The sequence below is a fragment of the Colletotrichum scovillei genome, assembly GCF_011075155.1.
Source record: "Colletotrichum scovillei strain TJNH1 chromosome Unknown Contig00006, whole genome shotgun sequence".
NCBI lineage: Eukaryota > Fungi > Ascomycota > Sordariomycetes > Glomerellales > Glomerellaceae > Colletotrichum > Colletotrichum scovillei.
The window spans coordinates 6244080-6262437 of NW_023336264.1; the positions used below are offsets into that span (position 1 = coordinate 6244080).

At 50.4% G+C, this 18358-nt stretch overlaps 8 protein-coding genes across 8 annotated transcripts; 3 read left to right on the forward strand and 5 right to left on the reverse strand.

Moving 5' to 3' along the window:
* Positions 1-1459: 1459 nt before the first annotated feature.
* Positions 1460-2992, forward strand: HER10_EVM0005238 (uncharacterized protein; the record flags this gene model as incomplete). The annotated part of the gene is made up of 1 exon (XM_035474860.1): positions 1460-2992. The coding sequence occupies exon 1, from the start codon at positions 1625-1627 to the stop codon at positions 2990-2992; it is 1368 nt and encodes a 455-aa protein (XP_035332596.1). The 5' UTR covers positions 1460-1624.
* Positions 2993-3123: 131 nt separating this feature from the next.
* HER10_EVM0000941 (H/ACA ribonucleoprotein complex subunit 3) lies at positions 3124-3749 on the reverse strand. Its single transcript, XM_035470706.1, has 2 exons — positions 3507-3749; positions 3124-3452 (listed from the first exon to the last, which is right to left on the reverse strand). The coding sequence occupies exons 1-2, from the start codon at positions 3679-3681 to the stop codon at positions 3442-3444; spliced, it is 186 nt and encodes a 61-aa protein (XP_035332101.1). The 5' UTR covers positions 3682-3749; the 3' UTR covers positions 3124-3441.
* Positions 3750-4251: 502 nt separating this feature from the next.
* HER10_EVM0001884 (uncharacterized protein) lies at positions 4252-5769 on the reverse strand (the record flags this gene model as incomplete). Its single annotated transcript, XM_035471618.1, has 6 exons — positions 5155-5769; positions 4967-5092; positions 4778-4899; positions 4638-4722; positions 4369-4575; positions 4252-4319 (listed from the first exon to the last, which is right to left on the reverse strand). The coding sequence occupies exons 1-6, from the start codon at positions 5384-5386 to the stop codon at positions 4252-4254; spliced, it is 840 nt and encodes a 279-aa protein (XP_035332219.1). The 5' UTR covers positions 5387-5769.
* Positions 5770-6729: 960 nt separating this feature from the next.
* HER10_EVM0005174 (uncharacterized protein) lies at positions 6730-7438 on the forward strand. The gene is made up of 2 exons (XM_035474797.1): positions 6730-6922; positions 6986-7438. The coding sequence occupies exons 1-2, from the start codon at positions 6847-6849 to the stop codon at positions 7234-7236; spliced, it is 327 nt and encodes a 108-aa protein (XP_035332591.1). The 5' UTR covers positions 6730-6846; the 3' UTR covers positions 7237-7438.
* Positions 7439-7831: 393 nt separating this feature from the next.
* HER10_EVM0008614 (uncharacterized protein) lies at positions 7832-10462 on the reverse strand (the record flags this gene model as incomplete). Its single annotated transcript, XM_035478129.1, has 1 exon — positions 7832-10462. One exon carries the CDS (start codon positions 10460-10462, stop codon positions 7832-7834), a length of 2631 nt encoding a protein of 876 aa, XP_035333019.1.
* A 1665-nt stretch (positions 10463-12127) lies between these two features.
* Positions 12128-13451, forward strand: HER10_EVM0007471 (short chain dehydrogenase). The gene is made up of 4 exons (XM_035477026.1): positions 12128-12260; positions 12348-12400; positions 12497-12665; positions 12766-13451. The coding sequence occupies exons 1-4, from the start codon at positions 12220-12222 to the stop codon at positions 13400-13402; spliced, it is 900 nt and encodes a 299-aa protein (XP_035332881.1). The 5' UTR covers positions 12128-12219; the 3' UTR covers positions 13403-13451.
* Positions 13452-13483: 32 nt separating this feature from the next.
* HER10_EVM0000151 (major facilitator superfamily transporter) lies at positions 13484-14938 on the reverse strand (the record flags this gene model as incomplete). The annotated part of the gene is made up of 1 exon (XM_035469945.1): positions 13484-14938. One exon carries the CDS (start codon positions 14936-14938, stop codon positions 13484-13486), a length of 1455 nt encoding a protein of 484 aa, XP_035332005.1.
* Positions 14939-16807: 1869 nt separating this feature from the next.
* HER10_EVM0002675 (uncharacterized protein) lies at positions 16808-17242 on the reverse strand (the record flags this gene model as incomplete). The annotated part of the gene is made up of 3 exons (XM_035472377.1): positions 16808-16850; positions 16955-17098; positions 17154-17242. The coding sequence occupies 3 exons, from the start codon at positions 17240-17242 to the stop codon at positions 16808-16810; spliced, it is 276 nt and encodes a 91-aa protein (XP_035332308.1).
* Positions 17243-18358: the final 1116 nt, after the last annotated feature.

An 18358-nucleotide genomic window follows, 5' to 3' on the forward strand; every position in this document is an offset into this window, starting at 1 on the left:
CCATGTACGTTCCTGGCACAAGTCATAGCCGTAACCGGGCCCTTTCGGGGGTGTCTCTGAGACCTGGGGAGCCTTGGGAGGTGACATTAGTTCCTTGGTATCGGAGCTTTCAGGCGAGCTCAGCTGAGCAAGCCGATCCATCATTGCTGGGCAATAATCAGTGGGGTGTGCTCCCCTTCTACTGCCAAATTGCCAACGTAGCTCCCCGAAAATCTCTCCGGTGGGAGGGATGTTAGGGCGAGGAACTTTGTTTCTAGAACACCCAACGCCACAAATACCCTAAGAGACCTTGAGAGTCTGTGAGACGTAAAAGCCATGCAGCGATTCCACTCAAGCTGACCCAACAAATTCAACGATAGGTCGAGCTCGGAATATCTTGACTTTAGCAGGCAAAAGTGAGTCTCCTGCAAAACTGTCCCTTGTCCATGGGTTATGCCAAAACAACGGTGAAGAGATCACCGTCATTTGGGGAACCATCCACACAACACCACTCCGGCACAAGGAGCGGCTGTCGGCAACCTAAGGGCCTAGATGAACTTGGATCTGTAAGACATTTGCGAACGAGACTGAACGCTCAATTATAGCTCGAGCGTCGAGAAGCAGTCCTTGAAACTAGCCACAGCTGTAGAGGCGCCTTTACAGTCACGCGACACAATCTGAATATGTGCATTTCATAGAGGCTGAAAAGCATGTAAGAGGCAGCACCCCGGCTGTCGGCTTTGAGAAGAACACCGATTGCCGGCACCGAAAGCCGCGCTTGGGTAACCTCCAGAATACGCCGTTTCTGCATTTCGCACGCAATCGCATTAGGACCAATACTGAAGGCTCTTTTTGAAGGCATACCAGACTCCAAAGAACATTTGACCAAGGTCAGTTCATTGTTGTGGTGGGTTGCCTCATGGAGAGAGAAGCTTGGTATTGCCGAGAGCCGAGACCCTCTTGTCCTCTATGAGTATGAGCGCTTCACCGCAGCTTCTCTTTGTCACATGGAATCTGGCTTCTGTTATCCTTCGAATATGTCGTAGACATGGAGCCCCCTCTAGCGTCTAACGGCGGTCAACCGCTGCCTCGATTGCCTGGTAACTCCGTACTATGTGCTTCACAGAGAATGTAAGTCTCTCTGTTGATTCTCGACAAAACAGTCTAGGTACATGTAGTGAAGGTAGTCTATACTAATCCGTGGCGCCTATTTTATCACAACCTCCTGCAAAAGTGAGTCAAAAGAGCCTGGTCAATTATGATAACGACATAAGACACAGTGTGTGATTTGACTGAATGACCAGATGAATGCTTCACGCTCTATCCGGATTTGGATGCGCTACACCGACAGTGCAGTCAGGGATCCTCGGTGAGGCGAGGCGGTCAAGGTCTGGCCGGGTGGCGGTGCGGGGCTTGACCGAGCCAAAAGGGAGGGATGGCCTGGGCGGCTGTCTTATCGAAGAAAAAAACTACACCCCACCACAACCCCGCGATAATAGAGAAATTTCCCATTCCGTTCAAAATCATTCACCGCACTCACTGCCTGCTGCCTCGACACTCTCGATTTGCCTGCTTCGAAAGCTCGTTCTTCGCCGGTTTTCGGCGCATAAAAATCCCACCACAGACCAAAAGTCGACGAGCCATCATGTCCACCGATGCCATGGCCGCCCCGGCGGTCGCAAGCCCAACCGCTGCCGAGGAGCGCAAACCCATCCACGCCCTTGTTCTGGATACCGGCCCATTGATCAAGAACGACCCTCCTGTCAGCACTCTACTCGCACAGGCCGATGAGCTCTACATGCTACCCTCCATTGTCGACGAAATTCGCGATGTCAGCACCCGCACTCGAGTTCAGACTACCCTCATGCCTTTCGTCAAGCTTCGCAACCCCCGCCCCGACAGCATCAAATTCGTGTCCGATTTTGCGCGCCGGTCTGGTGATCTCGAGGTTCTCAGCAGACCTGATTTGCACTTGCTTGCCTTGACCTACGAACTCGAGCTTGAGAAGACTGGAGGCGACCAGAATCTGAGGAAACAGCCGGGTGCGCGGTCTTCGAACGACAAGGCACCCGGGGCCGAGACGCCGGTACCAGAAGCCGAGGCCGAAACTGAGTCGCAGGGAAAGCCCGCGACCGAGACCGATGAAGTGGCGGGGCCCGCGCAAGTCCAGGAGGACACTTCAATTGAACAGAGCGCCGAGAAGACACAAACCGAAACTCAGCAGAGCGCGACAGTGGAAGCCTCGTCATCGGACGTTGAGACGGCACAGATTACACAAGATATGAGCAACCTCGAGGTGGACGACAAGACAACATCCGAGCCAGCTGTAACAAGCGTCGCTGGCGCCGATGAGGCTCAAGGGGAGGAGTCAGATTCCGAAGACGGTTGGATTACACCATCCAATGTGAAGAAGCAAAAAGAGAAGGACAGCAAGTTGCCGCAGCCGACTGCGCCTGCGATTGACATCAAGGTCGGAATCCTTACCTCCGATTACGCCATGCAGAACGTCGCTCTGAGAATTGGGCTCAATTTGCTCTCGCCGTCCATGTCGCGCATCACTCAACTCAAGACGTGGGTCCTGCGATGCCACGGGTGCTTCCAGGTCTGCAAGAAGATGGACCGTCAGTTTTGCCCTAGCTGTGGACAGGCCACTTTAATTCGCACGTCTTGCACGACCGACGAGGACGGCACCTTCAAGATCCACTTGAAGCGCAACTTCCAGTGGAACAATAGGGGCAATGTTTTCAGTATTCCCAAGCCTTCAGCTGGCACAGCCAGCGGCAAACTTTCCAAGAACGTCGGCGGCAAGAACAACTGGGGTACCAACCTCATTTTCGCGGAAGATCAAAAGGAGTACGAGAGGGCTGTGGGTGACAATCGCCGTGCCCGGCGGAGAGATCTCATGGACGAGGATTACCTCCCGAGCATTCTTACAGGTGATCGCCAAACTGGTGCCAACGGCAAGGTGCGACTGGGTCCGGGAAGAAACATAAACGGTCGTAGGAGGAGATGAGAGGCAGCAGGTGGCTGGAAGCTGATGTTTATATGTTCTGCATGATACCATGATAGACCCCTTGAAAGGCAGGAAAAGGGCCGCTCAACGCAAAGAGTCGAACGGGATGGGAAGAAGTAAAAAAAAACGAGGTTGGATTTTGGAAGTGTCGCTCTGATTGTAGGAATTGCAGAGCAATCTATCGTAACACGGACCTAGTTAAAAAGACTCCGATGATCCCCTGAATGCAAGCCTTTCCCCAACGCCGATTTTTGTATACCTGGGCTTGTATTCACGAGCCTTGAACAATTGTCGAGGGCTTCGTTGACCCTCCCTCCGTGCCAGACCATGTCTCATGTTCCATTTGTTGTGGATGAGTCGTTCTCAGCGGGCGCATGGTGCCGTGAAGGAGCTGGGATCGAGTGGCCGGATGTATGGTTTTTCGATTGCTTCTTGTGCGATTGACATATTTACTCGGCCTCTGAAAGGATACATTTAGATTGGTTTCCGGTCGAGTATGAGGCGGAAAACTTACTCTGCTGCGTAAGCAGAAGGTTGAAGCGACGCTTGAGCGTCACGCGCTGGCGCGACCACTTGTCATCGGGAGAGAAGCGGGCAGGGTGGGCAGACTTGGTGACCTTGCCGTCGACAACCTTCTTGAGGGTGTAGACACGGCTGCCCGCCTCATCGAGAGTGTACATCAAGTGCATCGTAGAAATCGGGTGGATGTGGTCGGGTTGAGCGTAGAATTGTCGGTGGGTGGTGATCACTGTGCAACGCTTGGGCTGGAGAAACTTTTTTTTCTTCTGGCTTTGCGATTCAGATATTTTGGGTTCACGTGACTGTCGGTCAGCAGCCAATAGATAAGGCCAATCGGGGCATCTGCTCGGTGGGGCAGCCTAAAAGGTTCCTTACCTGCCCGAACCTCAAAAGCGATTCCGTAAGGCACAGTAAGGTACCTTAAGGTAGGAAGCTCAGTACCTGAGGTACCTTATCTACCAATGTCACAACCCAACACGAACGCTTGTTTGTTAGAAAATCGCCACATTGCCTTACTGAAGTGTCAATTCACGCACATGTGGAGTTCTTCCGGCGCTTTCTAATTATCATCCAAGTCGGAAAACAATGCAATGTTCAAGGTAATGGCCTTATCAAATCTGATGGCTAGAGGCAACTGTTGCAGCATTGAATGGCATGACCTACAATCAGAAGTTGCGACACCATATACCTGGTCCATCCGACTTCTGATCAAGTGTAGGGACTGCCTACCCTCCCCGCCCTTAATGATGGTGCCCCATCCCCTGCTCCTTAAAGGGCTTAATGCTGTTGCCCTTGGGAAAGGAAGGTCCTACTAATGGTGAGCGCACATTGTGATCATTGCGGAGTAATGAACGCACCGAACTTCGGGTGGACGATATAGTTGTCCTGATACACGTCTACTGTATTGTCCCGAGAATAGTCCATGACCTTGTCAAAGTCAACACACTGGTGAGGCGCTGTTTGGTTCACGATGGGCTTCGCGTCGATGTCAGTCCACATGTGGGTGATGATGGAAATGTCACCACGGCAGGCTGCACCCATGCGGAGGACCTCAAGACAGTGCTCTGTGATGTCGATTAGTACTATCCCCAGTTCGACGACTACGCGGTCTCGTTGACAAACTCACGGTTGTGCTCTCGATTCGTAGCGATTTCTTGCTTAGTTGCATTGGGAAAGTAGTAGTCGGGCGACAGCGTTTGGTAGAGACGCTTCTGTGCATCTGGTTAACTCTGCTCAGATAATCGGCATGGGCAGAAGATGACTTGCAATGCAGTGCAATTCGTGGAAGACACTGAGCATGCCAAGATACCCGCCATCAGGTAGCTTTACCGCCTCATGCTCCCGTCCCCAGCGATGAACCCATTCCTCGGAAACTCGGATATTGTTGTCTAAGGTAGGCGACTCAGATTAGTACCTGACACGAGCTTGTTCCACGTAGATTCCGCAGTGACCTACACTGTAGCAAGTCCCTCCATGCTTGATCTACCTCCGGTCTTGGTTCGCCCGTGTATTTGCCATGTGGCGGGCCTTGAATAGGGAAGACTTCGAGATGAGTCTCCTCGCCGACAGCCTTTGGTGGTGCTGTACCACAGTGAGTTTCTGGGCCTGGGATAAAGCAGACATTTCAGTAGAGTGAAACTTACCATCTATCAAACTAAACACTCCCGAAAATGGTCTGTTGGGCAATAATGAAACAGCAAAGATTGCGGTGTAGATGGTGATCAAGACGGCATGGAGAGTCCACACCCCGAATTTACCAAGCTTTGACGTGTGCCGTATATTTGCTGCTGCAACTGCGGCCTCGACAGCTTCACGACTCGATGCTAGACTCTCATCAGAGTACACAGGCGAGTACTCTTTGTGATCTCGGCCCATCTTTGAGCTGAATTCTCGATAGCGTTTGGAGGTGAGGTAGATAGGAAGTCTGCCAAAGGCTCGACAATAGTAGAGAATGAGATTCACAGGTGAAAGAGACTGAGACAATTGAGCCGTCCGAACGGCCAAATGGTAGACGAAACCAGACGAGGGGAAGACGCCGAGTGAGTGGTGCAAATTGCCACGAGATAGCGTCTTCGAATCAAAGCTGGAAGGATTCGTGAGGGATCACAAAGCGCCGTAAACTCCGCCACCGTCACAGACGTGGGTGGGCGTATCCCGCCTAACGACCTAAGCGGGACATGCGCTGATGATAATCCTTTCCTCCAGATCTGGAAGGTCTGTACAGTGAAGGTCATCTTATCTGCGATGGCGTTTTGAGCTTACCTCCGTCAGAGGTGGAACAGAGGACTTGAATGGACAGAGGACGAATGTGTCGGTGCATCCAAATCCTTCAAGCGTAAACACTATACCCAGCCGGAAGAGCCCCCGCTGACCAAGTCCAATGTCTGACAGTGGCTCGCTTTTCGAGTCCGGACGAACCAATCTGAGACTAATACACCACCCTGTTGCGTGTGCCCCTGTCGTCGCATTGCATGTAAAGTTTGCCTTCGAAACAAGAACAATGGAAAGTCAACGAGGAAAACAAGTTTCTGGCGCTCATTTGGTGTGACGAAGCCAAACTACTTTTCACATAATAAACACATTCTTTATACCACGACACATTTCGTATTGCGCTTTGTACCCGAATCTAGGAAACAAACCTTTGAATGAAGGTTGATTGCTCCACCCTTGGGAGATTAGAATTTCGGCATGGATAAATTCAACCTGAGCGGACGAGCACGGAGAATGCAGCAGGTTCGATGTCAAAAGCATGGCTGGGAATTCGAACGCCGACTGAAAGACCACGAAGTCTCTGGGTCTCCTTTCAAGCTCTATGCAACTAAATCCTATGGCTGTGGGGCGGGAAACTAATTTCAATTCGGAAGGTCAACGACGGAGGTGCTCGTAAGCATGACTTTAAACGGTTACTTCAAATGCCAATGAAGACTGGACAGATCCTTCAATATTTAGCTTACTTTCTTGCCACCATTGACTATCCTATCAAATTGAGTCTTGGAAGTCGTACAAGTGAAGCCACAGTTTGTCAATTCTGACTGGTGAAACCACGATTCGTCAGTTGCGAGACTCATCTGAATGCACCTGCCTCTTTTATCTCGCAGATCAACTTGCAAGGTTCCAGCTCCTGATGGCATTGTATACGAACCGAAAGCTTTCCACCATTTTCAAGCGTGACCGATCTGTCTCACGGGGAGTCGATCATAAGAGACAGCTCCAACGCTGTTCACCATTTCAACTAGAACACCTCGACCTTTCCTCTTCTTCCAGGCCAGTTCTTTGATTCACACTACAATTCTAAAGCATTCTCTTGACTCGCCAAAGTCTACGTTTATTTCAACATGAAGGTGATCGTCTTGTTAACGGCACTGGCGGCTTGCACTGCTGCATTGCCTGCTATTCCTCATTCAGGTCAGGGTGCGTAGGTGATAGGCTGTAGTGTTTGGCTGGAGATTGGTTTCATAAGCTAAGTGTAAACAGCTCAAACCAGCGCAGATGAATCCTACCTCCCCATGAGGATACGGGCCGAGACCAGTGCCGACGAGTCTTATTTGCCGATGAAGAGGGCCCAGACCAGCGCCGACGAATCATACCTTCCAATGAGGCGGGCAGAGACGAGCGCAGACGAGTCTTACGACCCTATGAAGCGCGCCGAAACCAGTGCCGACGAGTCTTATGACCCCATGAAGCGCGCTGAAACCAGCGCCGATGAGTCTTATCTTCCCATGTAGACAAACTCACGTCAAGATGGGTTCTGTTGGCTTTCGAGTCTCTCAACTCCGATATGAGTCTGAGAAAGTGAGCCCAGCCCAGAGAGAATGAGGCTCAAGATTAGAGGCTCGGGATCGATCGCGAATACTGGGTTGGTGGGGCGCAGCGCCATATTTACGTTGGCATTTCTCTCCAGAACGAGAAGTGTTGAATGACTGCAACCATGATTGAACATTGAAGTCTCGAGTTAGGTCCAATAAATCATTAAACATTGAGGTCTAAAACCGCTGCTCGATCATGTTATTGAATTATTCCAAATCCTAGCCCGAATACTCATGAAAGCTCTTCCTCAATGGGCTTAGGCCACAAGTTGCTGATGCGGTTTTGACCGGGCAACTTACTACTTTACATCAGTGTCAAACTCGTACATCAATTAAAGGTGAGACTGAGATACTGGTGGTCGTTAGAGGCACATGGAACATTGGTTCACCAAACTGGTACAGGCTTCAGTTGCCTAGGATTATACCACTCGCCCGCTGAGACAAAACACAATTGAACGGGAAATCCGGAGAACTCATTGACAGGAAGACAAAAATAGGATTTGGAAGGATAAAATCAGACTAAAACATAGCTTGGATCATGGAACTCATAGTATCCAGAACCCACTTCAGTTGACTTCCCCCCATTGGGCATCGTGATGTCAGCCTTTGTGTTAGGAGGGATTTCGACGACCATGTGAAACCCATTACGATGCACGGCATTTTCCTCCTCATTATTTTCGAACCACCATTGGACCTTAACTTCCCCATAAGGTGAAATGTATTTCGAATCAGCACTTGTAATGTTGCCGCCAGGAATAGGGGCAACAGCGATTCGCTTCCAGCCCGGTTCCGCAGGAGCAATGCCACCAATGACTTGATGCATCCAGTTGGCAACGGAGCCAAACGCGTAGTGGTTGAAACTGGTCATCTCGCCAGGATTGACGCTACCATTTGTGAGAAGACTGTCCCATCTCTCCCAAGTGGTTGTCCCATTTTGAACCACCTGATACAACCAAGAAGGCACTCGGGTCTGAAGAAGCATGCGATAGAAGTCTTCAGTGGCGCCAATGTCTCTAAGAGCAAATCCAAGGGGCGGAGTGCCCGCAAAGCCTGTGCCAACAAGGTAGTCATTGTCTGCAACTATCTGTCTCAGCTTCTCGGCAGCAGCTGATTGCTGTTCTTCATTAGTGAACAGACCGAAGTTGAGAGCCATGGCGTACGCAGTCTGCGTCTGGTTTGCGAGGACACCATCTTGGATCCAGGCGTCGTGAAATGCTGAGATAAGATCCTTCCGTTGAGTTCGATATTGGTCTGCCGCTTCGTCACGTCCCAAAGCTGCGGACATGTTGGCGAGAAAATCAGTCATATGGATTAGATACGCATCGGCGACCAGGTGTTTCGCGGTGGTGGCGTTCCCCGGGGCGTCTGAGGGGGCCTTGGGGTCAAGCCAGTCGGCAAATTGGAAAGAGCTGCGGTTCCAGAGGCCAACGTCGTTACGGCTGATGCCCGTATCAATCCAGGCTTGAGATTGAAGGTATTGCTCTTCGAGAAGACCAACATCACCGAATGCTTGGTAAATGTTGAAGGGATTCGCGACAGCTACATCTCCCCAGACTGCGGCAGGAGTAGCGGGACCTCCAGGGGGGATCGTTGGAATGGTGAATGGAACCACCATCGAGTTGTTTCGCTGCATTTCCGACCAAATGTCTTTGTGCCAGCCTCTCCAGAAACCAGCGGCGTTGTATAAGTAGTTGGCCGTCGGTGCAAAGGCGTGGGCATCACCAGTCCATCCAAGTCGCTCATCACGTTGCGGGCAATCAGTGGGGATCGATAAGAAGTTCCCCTTCATGGACCACCGCACGTTGTGATGAAACTTGTTGAGAAGTTGATTGGAACATTCGAACCAGCCGGTTTGTTCCATGTCGCTGTGGACAACAACAGCAGTGATGGAGTCAGCGGTGAGAGGAGTTTCCTGTGGCCAACCATCGACTTGAGCATAACGGAAACCATGGAAGGTAAAACGTGGCTCCCATGTTTGTGTGCCGTTACCGTGCAAAATAAGAGAGTCAGCCGCCGTGGCAACTCTAAGTGGTCTAAGAGCGAGCTCCCCATCTTCAAGAACTTCGGCATGGTGGAGAGTGATGTTCGTTCCGCTAGGTCCAGAGACCGTGAGTCTCAGCCATCCCACAAGATTTTGCCCGAAGTCGATAAGCGTCTTACCAGACGGAGATGCGAAGATGGACTCAGGCTTTCTTTCTTCAAGTCGTCTGACAGGAGGTCCATCGGGAGGGACTAAAGCGCCTTTGAGTGCGGGTAACTCTCTCACCGCCAGCCAGTCGTCGGCGGCAAATCCTGCAGATGACCATCCCTCCAGCTCTGCCTCAAGTGTGGAATCGTAATGTTCGCCGTTATAAATCTCGGAAGTGATAAGTGGACCAGTGTTAGCTTTCCAAGTCGCGTCGCTCGGCACCATAATCTTGGTGCCATCTTCAAGAGTGACGACTAGAAGACTGAGAAGGCCGATGGTGTCTCCATAGTTGTTTCTGACACCGCCACCATAGCTGAGTCTACCAGAGAACCATCCCTCACCAACTGCAACACCAATTGCATTGTCTCCGCTGGAAATAAGTTTCGTGACGTCGTAGGTATCGTAAACATGCCGGTAATTGTATGATTGCCACCCGGGGGCAAGGACATAGTCACCAACCCGACGGCCATTGATCTCTGCTTCGTAAAGCCCTAATGCGGTAATGTAGAGCCGTGCACGAGTGACATTGGCGTTGACAAGGAATGGTTTTCTGAAATAGACTGGACGTTTAGGAGCTTCAACTTCTGTCTCCCTTTCGGCAGCGACAGGGACAGCCCCGGCCCAATCTGAAGAGTTGAGGAGCCCGGTCTCGACTGTGACCCAATCTGACCAGGGTGTGGACAGTTGACCAGATCTACCGTGGGCTCGAGCTCGTACGCTGGCCTGCTCGGCCGTTTCTAAAGCTGCCGCTGGCCATGGAACAAGGAGAGACTCAGTGGAGTTAAAGTTGTAGATGGTTGGGGGGTCTGACCCCTTAAGAATCTCCAATTCGTAGGCGCTCTGCTCCCAGTCAACGGCATTGCCAGAGAACCGCCATGAGATGCGAGGCTCTGATTCGGCAATGCCAAGAGCTTGTCGATGGTGCTCGAAAGAAAGCTGAGATATTGAAACAGCCATGATGAGGAGAGAGTGCTTGAACAACTCCACCCAACTTAGCGAACAAAGGCTCAGAAAGGCTTGTATCAACAAACGCTAAATGACGCCGCAATTTGGGCCATATATATACATTGTGGTCCTAAGAGAATATCAAATAATACAAGCTCATAACAAGTCCACCGAGGTCTGTCGGGGAGCATTAACCCGCGTATCCATGCCCTTGAACTTGCCATAACTCAAGCATCATTGAAAATACTCGGCCGTCGCTATCCCGTTGTCGAAATTATGCTTGAGTGCTAGCCTCAGCTAGGCATTCCTAACCCCTCTGTTCGTCTGAATCAACCCGAAGTGTGTGGATCTTGCCGTCAGTTTGCGGGGTCCCCAGACTTTGAAGTAGGATCCTTGACACCTTCTGACGGCATCTAGGATCGGGTGTTGATCTCAATGGAGGGGCTCTTGGCCTTACACTAAACGCCGGATATTCCGGCCCACAGCGAGGAACTTACCAGGCACGTGCCAGGGTACTTGTTCCATCTGGCTGCCCAAACCTTCAAATAACAATGGTATGCGAGTGTTGGCGTCTTGATGGTCGCCATTAGCAAGTTGGAGGCTCACAAGAATAGGCTAAGTTTAGTAAATCAAGACTGGACCAACTACCATCGTAGAATTGTTGCTTAGCAACGTATGAGCATTACGCTTGAGTTCTGAACCTCATGGGATGAACCGATGTCCAAACAATCAGCATGCAACCCAAGAAATTCGCGACCCCGCATTGATTTGTCGGTAGTTTAAAGAACCCAGTCACCATGCTCCCTTTCCCCAGCTTCTCCGCAATGTGACGTGCGGGGGCCATGCACACAGCTGACACATGACGCGACGATGTTTTCCAGGCTCATAGTTGGTACTTTGATAGAGTGCAGTCGCAGCGGGTTTATCGGTGGATTCGATACGCGGATAGATCGCAGCCAGGCTGCCAGCCAAGAGGGGCAATCGCAAAACGTTCTCACGAGAGCAAAGATCGTGGCCGACATTCCGCGGCGAACCTCTGATCCCGTCGGCTGGCATAATGCGTGATGACACGGAAACCTGGAAACTCCCCGACTTTCCGAACTTGTCGCACCGGCACAAATGAATGACCCGTCAAAAACACGACTTGTGCCACTGGAAAGTGACACAAGCCCTTGGAGTTGACAGCACGTCATCTTCGCTGCCCTGCAAGTTGTCAGCTGTAGGCGTCCGACGTGGTCACCGCTCAGCACATAACAGCATATTGCTGAGCTTTTGGTGCCTTCTCGAGTCTTCAGCCCCATGCTACGGCCTACGAGTGCTCAAGCGTCCCTATGGTGAGTATCTCGAAAGATCATCTTGCATTCCGCTCTTGTGGCACTGGAGGTTGCACGTTATGGACCCATATATGCAGTGTAGCTAGTAATTAAGGCACATTCGATAGGATGCATTGGAGTCTTTCTGCTATGCGCCTGCTCGGAGCGTCGACACCCTTCGGCCAGGGTTCTTGATTCCTATTGCATGCACTGATCCGGTAGATTACTAAGGACTCGGCCGAATGATGTAGTGCTGGGCGGAAATCCGCGGGCTGCGGACATGAGCGGCCCACATGTCTCCGTTGACCCATTTAAGCTCAATTTACCTCGGGATTTCTCTCTAAAATGGTCTGAGAGCAGCCATGTGATGTTCTGTCTCTGACACGTTTAACACATTCACCATAGCTTCCTCATTCTCCACCATTCGACATCTAATTCCAGTGCAGTATCGACAGAATGGGCATCCCAGCAGACAAAAAGACAGTCCTGATCACAGGGTGCGCTACACCCCTTACCAACTTAGTCTTAACTATGACTCGCCGAGCTGATCGCTGGAGGCGTTAGTGCTGACAAGTTTACTGCAGCTGTACCCCAGGGGGAATTGGCCACGCCTTGGCAAAAGAGTTTCACTCCAAAGGTTGGTGTCAACTATCCATGGACGAATAATTGGTGTTCATTTAATGGAACGAACCATAACTGGAGATTTGGCTTGCTCACAGCATTCTGCTGCCAGGACTCCATGTCATCGCAACAGCCCGCAGGCCCGAAGTTCTCTCGGACTTAAGCGACTTGGGATTGACGACTTTGTCACTCGATGTTACTGACAACGACAGTATTGCAGTCTGCAAAGCCAAAGTCTCCGAACTGACTGGAGGCCGCCTTGATTTCCTGGTCAACAACGCGTAAGGCCTACCTCATACCGTGGTGCCTTTGAGCCAGGCGGTTGTTTCTATCGCTATTTGCAACTCCTGGCGGCTGCGCTGCTTACTAACCATCTTCCAGTGGTTTGACACACACTGTTCCAGCAACCGACATCAATATGGACGAAGTTCGACAGACTTTCGAGACAAATGTCTTTGGCGTCATGGCCATGGTCCAGGCTTTTGTGCCGCTGCTGATCCCGGCCCGTGGCCTCATCATCATGATCAGCAGCCTTTCCGCCATCTCTCCCTACGTCTTCGGCTCAGTCTACACTGCGACCAAAGGTGCCCTCAACTCGTACAGCCGTACACTTCGCCAGGAGCTTCGTCCGTTTGGTGTGCGTGTCATGATTTCTATGACTGGTACTGTCAAGAGTCAGATTGCTAAGCTCACTCGTGAGCTCCCGCCTAACTCGCTATATACTCGTGTCAAAGAGATATACGCAAAGCGCCTTACGTTTTCCCAAAACAACGCAACAGTGTCCACGGGGGACTTTGCCCAACAACTAGTAGCGGAAGCCCTGAAAGGAGAGGGGTGGCTTGGTGGTTGGGTCGGAGGAGCTACAAACTGGTTCTGGGCTGGCGGCATGGCTGGGTCAGTCTGGCTGGCTAGACTTCTTTTTGGCGAGTGGCTCTTGGATGAATTGGCCTACCGGAAGTTTGATCTGCCTAAACTTGAGGCAATCGTGCGTAGGGAGAATGCGAAGAAAGTGGAATAGGCAGACACGTGTATTTCATTAGTCCAATCTATTAGCCTAGAAACACAGGTTCAAGTCTATTGAAGTTCAGTCATCTTGAGCTCAAGACTCTTCCTCATCCCTTGAACGGGATTTCGAGCTCTCATCTTCGCGATCTCTAAGACCCAAGAATAATCCTAGCATCAATAGATCATAACATGCCTTCATGATTCCTGCTCCCGTGAATACTACGATCCAAAGATTCTTTCCGGCAAGATAGCCTGCAGAACCAAGACCACCCGCCTGAGCCCACGTCTTGACAATATTGACAACGCCCAATACAGCCGTCCTTTCATTAGGGAGGACAGCAGCTGCAAGGAATGCCTGCCTGGGCGCTTGGTCCATGCTTTGGGTACATGCTCTCAAGGACAGGAATGCCATCGCTGTCCATGTTCCACCAGAACCAGGCAATGGAAGAGGAATCATTGACAGAAAGATAGCCGAAGGCAGGTGAGTAAAAACCATAGTCTTAAGTGGTCCTAGTCGGCGGGCAAGAGGAAGTGCGACGAGGTTCGAGATTGTGGCGAGGAGATTGGTGACCAAGAACAGAGTTCCAAGGGAGCCCGGCTGAAGAGAGTGAACGGTGGTGAAGTAGTAAGTCAACCAAGATGGTGATGCCATGCCGGAGGCGAAAGAGTCGAGACAAAACAGAATGAGGAGCCGGAACAGGATCGATCGAGACATGGGAGAGATGTAAGGGAGTAGAGCCCTTGCGCGTTGCGTGATCGTTCGCCGACGGGATTTAGATCCTTGTGACTGCCTATATTGGCTCTGCTCGCTGCCAGAGACATCGCCAAGTAGAGGTTGGGCTTCGTTATTTCTTCGACTAGTAGAATCGTTGCTTTCTGCCGGCGGAGCCTCAACACCAGAAGTGAGGGCAAATATAAGCATCAGCTTGAGCAAGCCGATCGCTGCATATATAAGAAAGACGACTCTGTATGCTTCGTTCTGGGTCCAAGAGTCATTGCCTTCAAGGGCCTGCACGACCCAACCGCAGGTGAGTGTGCCTAGAGCGGCCCCTGCTGAGCCAAAGAGAGTGTACCATGCAAAGATATCGCTGCGCCGTTCCTTCTGCGTAAGCTGCGCTAGAATTGACTCTTCAACGGCGCGGAATGGTCCGATTTCGTTGCCGCTGGGACTGATGACCCCGAATATACTGGCAATGACAAGGACCCAATAGTTCCCAACCATAGCAAAGATCAGACCGCTCATAACCATCAATGCGGCTCCAGTGGCCAGCACTTTTCGTCTTCCAACTTGGTCGGTAACGGCGGTGAGCAAGAAGCTGATGACGACATCTCCGAGAAGAGTTAATGTCATGAAGAGGCCGATTCGTTCATCCGAGTAGCCTAGACTTGAGAGGAAGTGTACTAAGATAAGAAATGATGCACCGTATGCAAAGAGGCGAACAAAACGCTGTAAGCAGAGTACTTTGGTATCGCGACATGACTGCGAAATCGATACGAAACCGCTCTCTTCGCCAAGCCGCGATAACCAATGATTTGGCCCAGAAGACATAATGGAAGCCGAAAGAATAATGCCGTGCGTATAGAGACTATTCGAATATGGGCATTTTCAACATGGACGCTAGATAGACTTATAAGTCGAACAGTGTATCAGTCGATGTGAAGTTTGCTCGGGCTGTGAGCTCGGAGTTACAAGTGGAGAGGTCGGAGAAGTTCGGTTTAAGCCAAACTATTGCAAAACCTGAGTAATGTCACGTGTTTGAGGCCGCTAGGTATGACGTGAGAGGCAAAACATTTCGTGATTATTATTTGCTAAATTTTGGAGAATACACCACAGGCAGAGGAAAATTTTCCTCTCGTCCGTTGGTCCCCTGTTCAACATTGCCGCTCTTCCGCCTTGACTACGAGTCAAGGTTACACATGGCGAGAATGAGGCCAATTGCGTTGTGCTCCACTTGAAACACTGAGCCCCCCCCCATACGTTCTAGACATGGGCGCGCCCTCAAGAAAAATGCACTGGCACTGTTTTGCCGGCATGGAGGTCTTCATTCGGCGTTCTTCACCAATGAACAGAGGCTGAGCGTTATCTTTTACTTGAGTTCATTCGCCATCTGTGAAGGCAGAATGACCAGCGATTAGACTTCACATCGAGGATCAGTGGGAACTCGCGATAGACAACCTCTCAGGCTCTCACTTACAGCTCGGAGGAGTACTGATCACGGAAGCGGAAAGTTAGTACAGTTTTTGGTAGACTTGAGAGGTTTCGCGACCCATTTCAACCTTGAGACACAACTGAATAGTATTATACTTCTTTCACCGGAGGGATTGAAATCTTGCATTGGTTCAAACTATCCAAGGCCAGTTGCAAATTTTCGACCTTCTATTCAATAAGCGCTTTTGAAAAAGTCCAATCCGAACATAACTGTCAAGAAGATATAGACCGTTATGTCTTTGCTGATTGCGAAATATTGCCTGTAACGTACTTTATCTAACTACCGAATTTACCTGGAAGAAGCCAGTTCTACGTGGAGTGTGGGATTGAACCGAGGCCCTGGTCCAATGCTCCAATGCTTCAACTGAAACAGTGCGTTGTTCTACGCTAATTGCTCCAAAAGTTCTACACTGCAAAAACAATGCTTTTGTTTGAAAAGGAACTCGCACTCCGGTATAACTCAGGAGGCGGCATGTTCTTCTCACATGCATCAATCGATACAAAAGTCAAGTACGGGTTGCAGAAACATTTGTAAAGTACGCAGATCTCCACATAAGGCCTCCAGCATAGGCTCAATTAGATCAAAGTCAATTATGGCAACATTCAATTTTTGCATGGGTTATGACACTAGGCGACGACCTATGCAGCCACCATGCTGCATTACTTAAGACTATATTCTTGCTCTACTGAATGTCGAAAATTCATGAACGTACATATTTACACTCCAGATGAGAGGGGGTCTAACTCTACCTAAGCAAGTTACCATTCGTAATATTGGACCAGGATGGGCGAACTCATGCTCACCCCACAGACGAACGGCAGCTATAACCAGATTCACTTCAGTCCTCTCACGTGCAGGAGGAAGGGAATGCGCTTTCATGGACCTTTAACAGTAACCTCGAGCCCTAGCAAAATCAAGACTAATCGCACGAGCTTCACTGGAACCCTTGCAGGTCCTCAAATTCATTTTAGGTCATTCTGCAGCGACTGGATTGGCGAGAGCATTGGAAACCTGGCAAGCTTGGAGTTGATAGTATTTCTTATCGGACTTGCACTACACACATGTGGTGACTGGCAAGTGTCGCGCTTGTAATGAATAGACGCGAAAACAACACGGATGGCCGTGCAATTCAGTTCGCCATTCAAAGGCTACTTCTATTATGATTATATCTGCACCAACTCTTTGGTTGATATTTGATAGTGAGGTATCTAGCAGTCCGCCTTGCTCTTAGAAACGGGGCAGTTGATAGCGCTAGGAACGTTCTCGTTAGTTGCGTGGTCTTCCTTCGGTGGCTACTGTGCTTACTTCTTGTCGGACTCGTTGGCGGTGATTCCCGCGGGCTGCTTCTTGTCCACTGTGCACTTGGCGAAGACGTTGGGAACAAGCTGCTGGAAGTCGTGCCGCAGTCAAGGTTGCGGGTGTTACCGTTGGCATCGGTAACATCAATGTCGTGGCCGACGCTGACGTACTGGTTGTTGATACCCTCACCGGAGAAGTAACTTCGCATGTCTAATCAGCTCGGTTGCCTTGAAATCCGGAGGTGGGGCTCCTTACCATCCGTAAATAACCTGGCGGCTCTCAAGAGCAGGAGCAGCCTGGGCTCCAGCGACGAGAAGAGCAGCAGCGACGGTGAAGGCACGCATTTTGAAAATTATTTAAAGGGAGAGATGCAAAGCGGAATGAGTATGAACGAGTGACGAGTTGCGGATGGCAAGCAAAACGGACTCACAATTGCGAGCGCATCGTCTCGAGGTTCTTATACTATAATGTTGCAATCTGAATACCAGTCTTAACTTTCACGTTTGCGGGCCGTAGTGGGGTCTATAATTTCTGAATGCCTCGTTATCCTGCTCTGACCACCGCTGAAAGTTACCAGTGCCCGGTGATCCCGAATGCAAGAGTGGCTTGGCGGCAACTCACTCGAAGTATGAACTTTAAACCGATTTAATTTTGCCGCATAGCGTGGAAACAAACTCCTCCCTATTGCGAATCTTAGGGATTATACGAAGGTATATTATAATGCCTTCATTTTTGGTCGAAAGCACGGCCCCTTGCCGATGGTGCGCATGTAATTACCCCAAATCTAATTTCCCAGAAGGCCGAATGAGAGACTCTAGGTGGCTTGTGGTGAACGTGGACTGCGAACCGACTAATGTTGTTGAAGGATCTGAATATCATGAAACACAATGATAAGTAGGATATTCGTAGAGCGAGATAGCTGCATTGGGCTGTTCTTGGAAGACGTCTTGCTGCAGAGGTTCATGTCTGCTTGGGAGGGGTTCGGGCACCGAGTCAGGAAGCAACCAACAGGGATATGACAAGTTGTCTTCATTTGGAGAAAAGTATCACAGCCTCACACCCATTTAACCCGTTGATCCCCTGGTACTTTGATAAGGTACGCCGTCGGAAAGTAAAACCCCCGTCAGAATCGCGCGTTGGCACGTTCGTCTGGTTAACACTCCCAGACTCAATCGAGAAGAGGTGTATCGGTCTGCCGGATTCCTGCTCATCATGTGCGAAAACTCGCTGCTTGTAAGCTTAGTACAGAGATGCATGGCAGGAGATGCAGTGTGAAATACAATAGTCTCTCTATTTAAATGCACCACCCCTCCTCTGGGAAAGATGCTCCAGTCATACATTGCACTACTCGCTGTGTAATCATGCGTCACTACCTCCTAGGCTCCTACCCCTCTTCGTGTTTCGCTCTCGCGACACCTTTATTCTCGTCCACCATCCGTGATGGACTTGAATTGTCCTAT

Coding starts and splice junctions, on each gene's coding strand:
- HER10_EVM0000941 (XM_035470706.1), bottom strand. CDS start 3,681: ATGCACTTGATGTACACTCTCGATGAGGCGGGCAGCCGTGTCTACACC.
- HER10_EVM0007471 (XM_035477026.1), top strand. CDS start 12,220: ATGGGCATCCCAGCAGACAAAAAGACAGTCCTGATCACAGG. Junction 12,261..12,347: donor AAGACAGTCCTGATCACAGG/GTGCGCTACACC, acceptor AGTTTACTGCAG/CTGTACCCCAGGGGGAATTG. Junction 12,401..12,496: donor AAAAGAGTTTCACTCCAAAG/GTTGGTGTCAAC, acceptor TTCTGCTGCCAG/GACTCCATGTCATCGCAACA.
- HER10_EVM0005174 (XM_035474797.1), top strand. CDS start 6,847: ATGAAGGTGATCGTCTTGTTAACGGCACTGGCGGCTTGCACTGCTGCA. Junction 6,923..6,985: donor TATTCCTCATTCAGGTCAGG/GTGCGTAGGTGA, acceptor AAGTGTAAACAG/CTCAAACCAGCGCAGATGAA.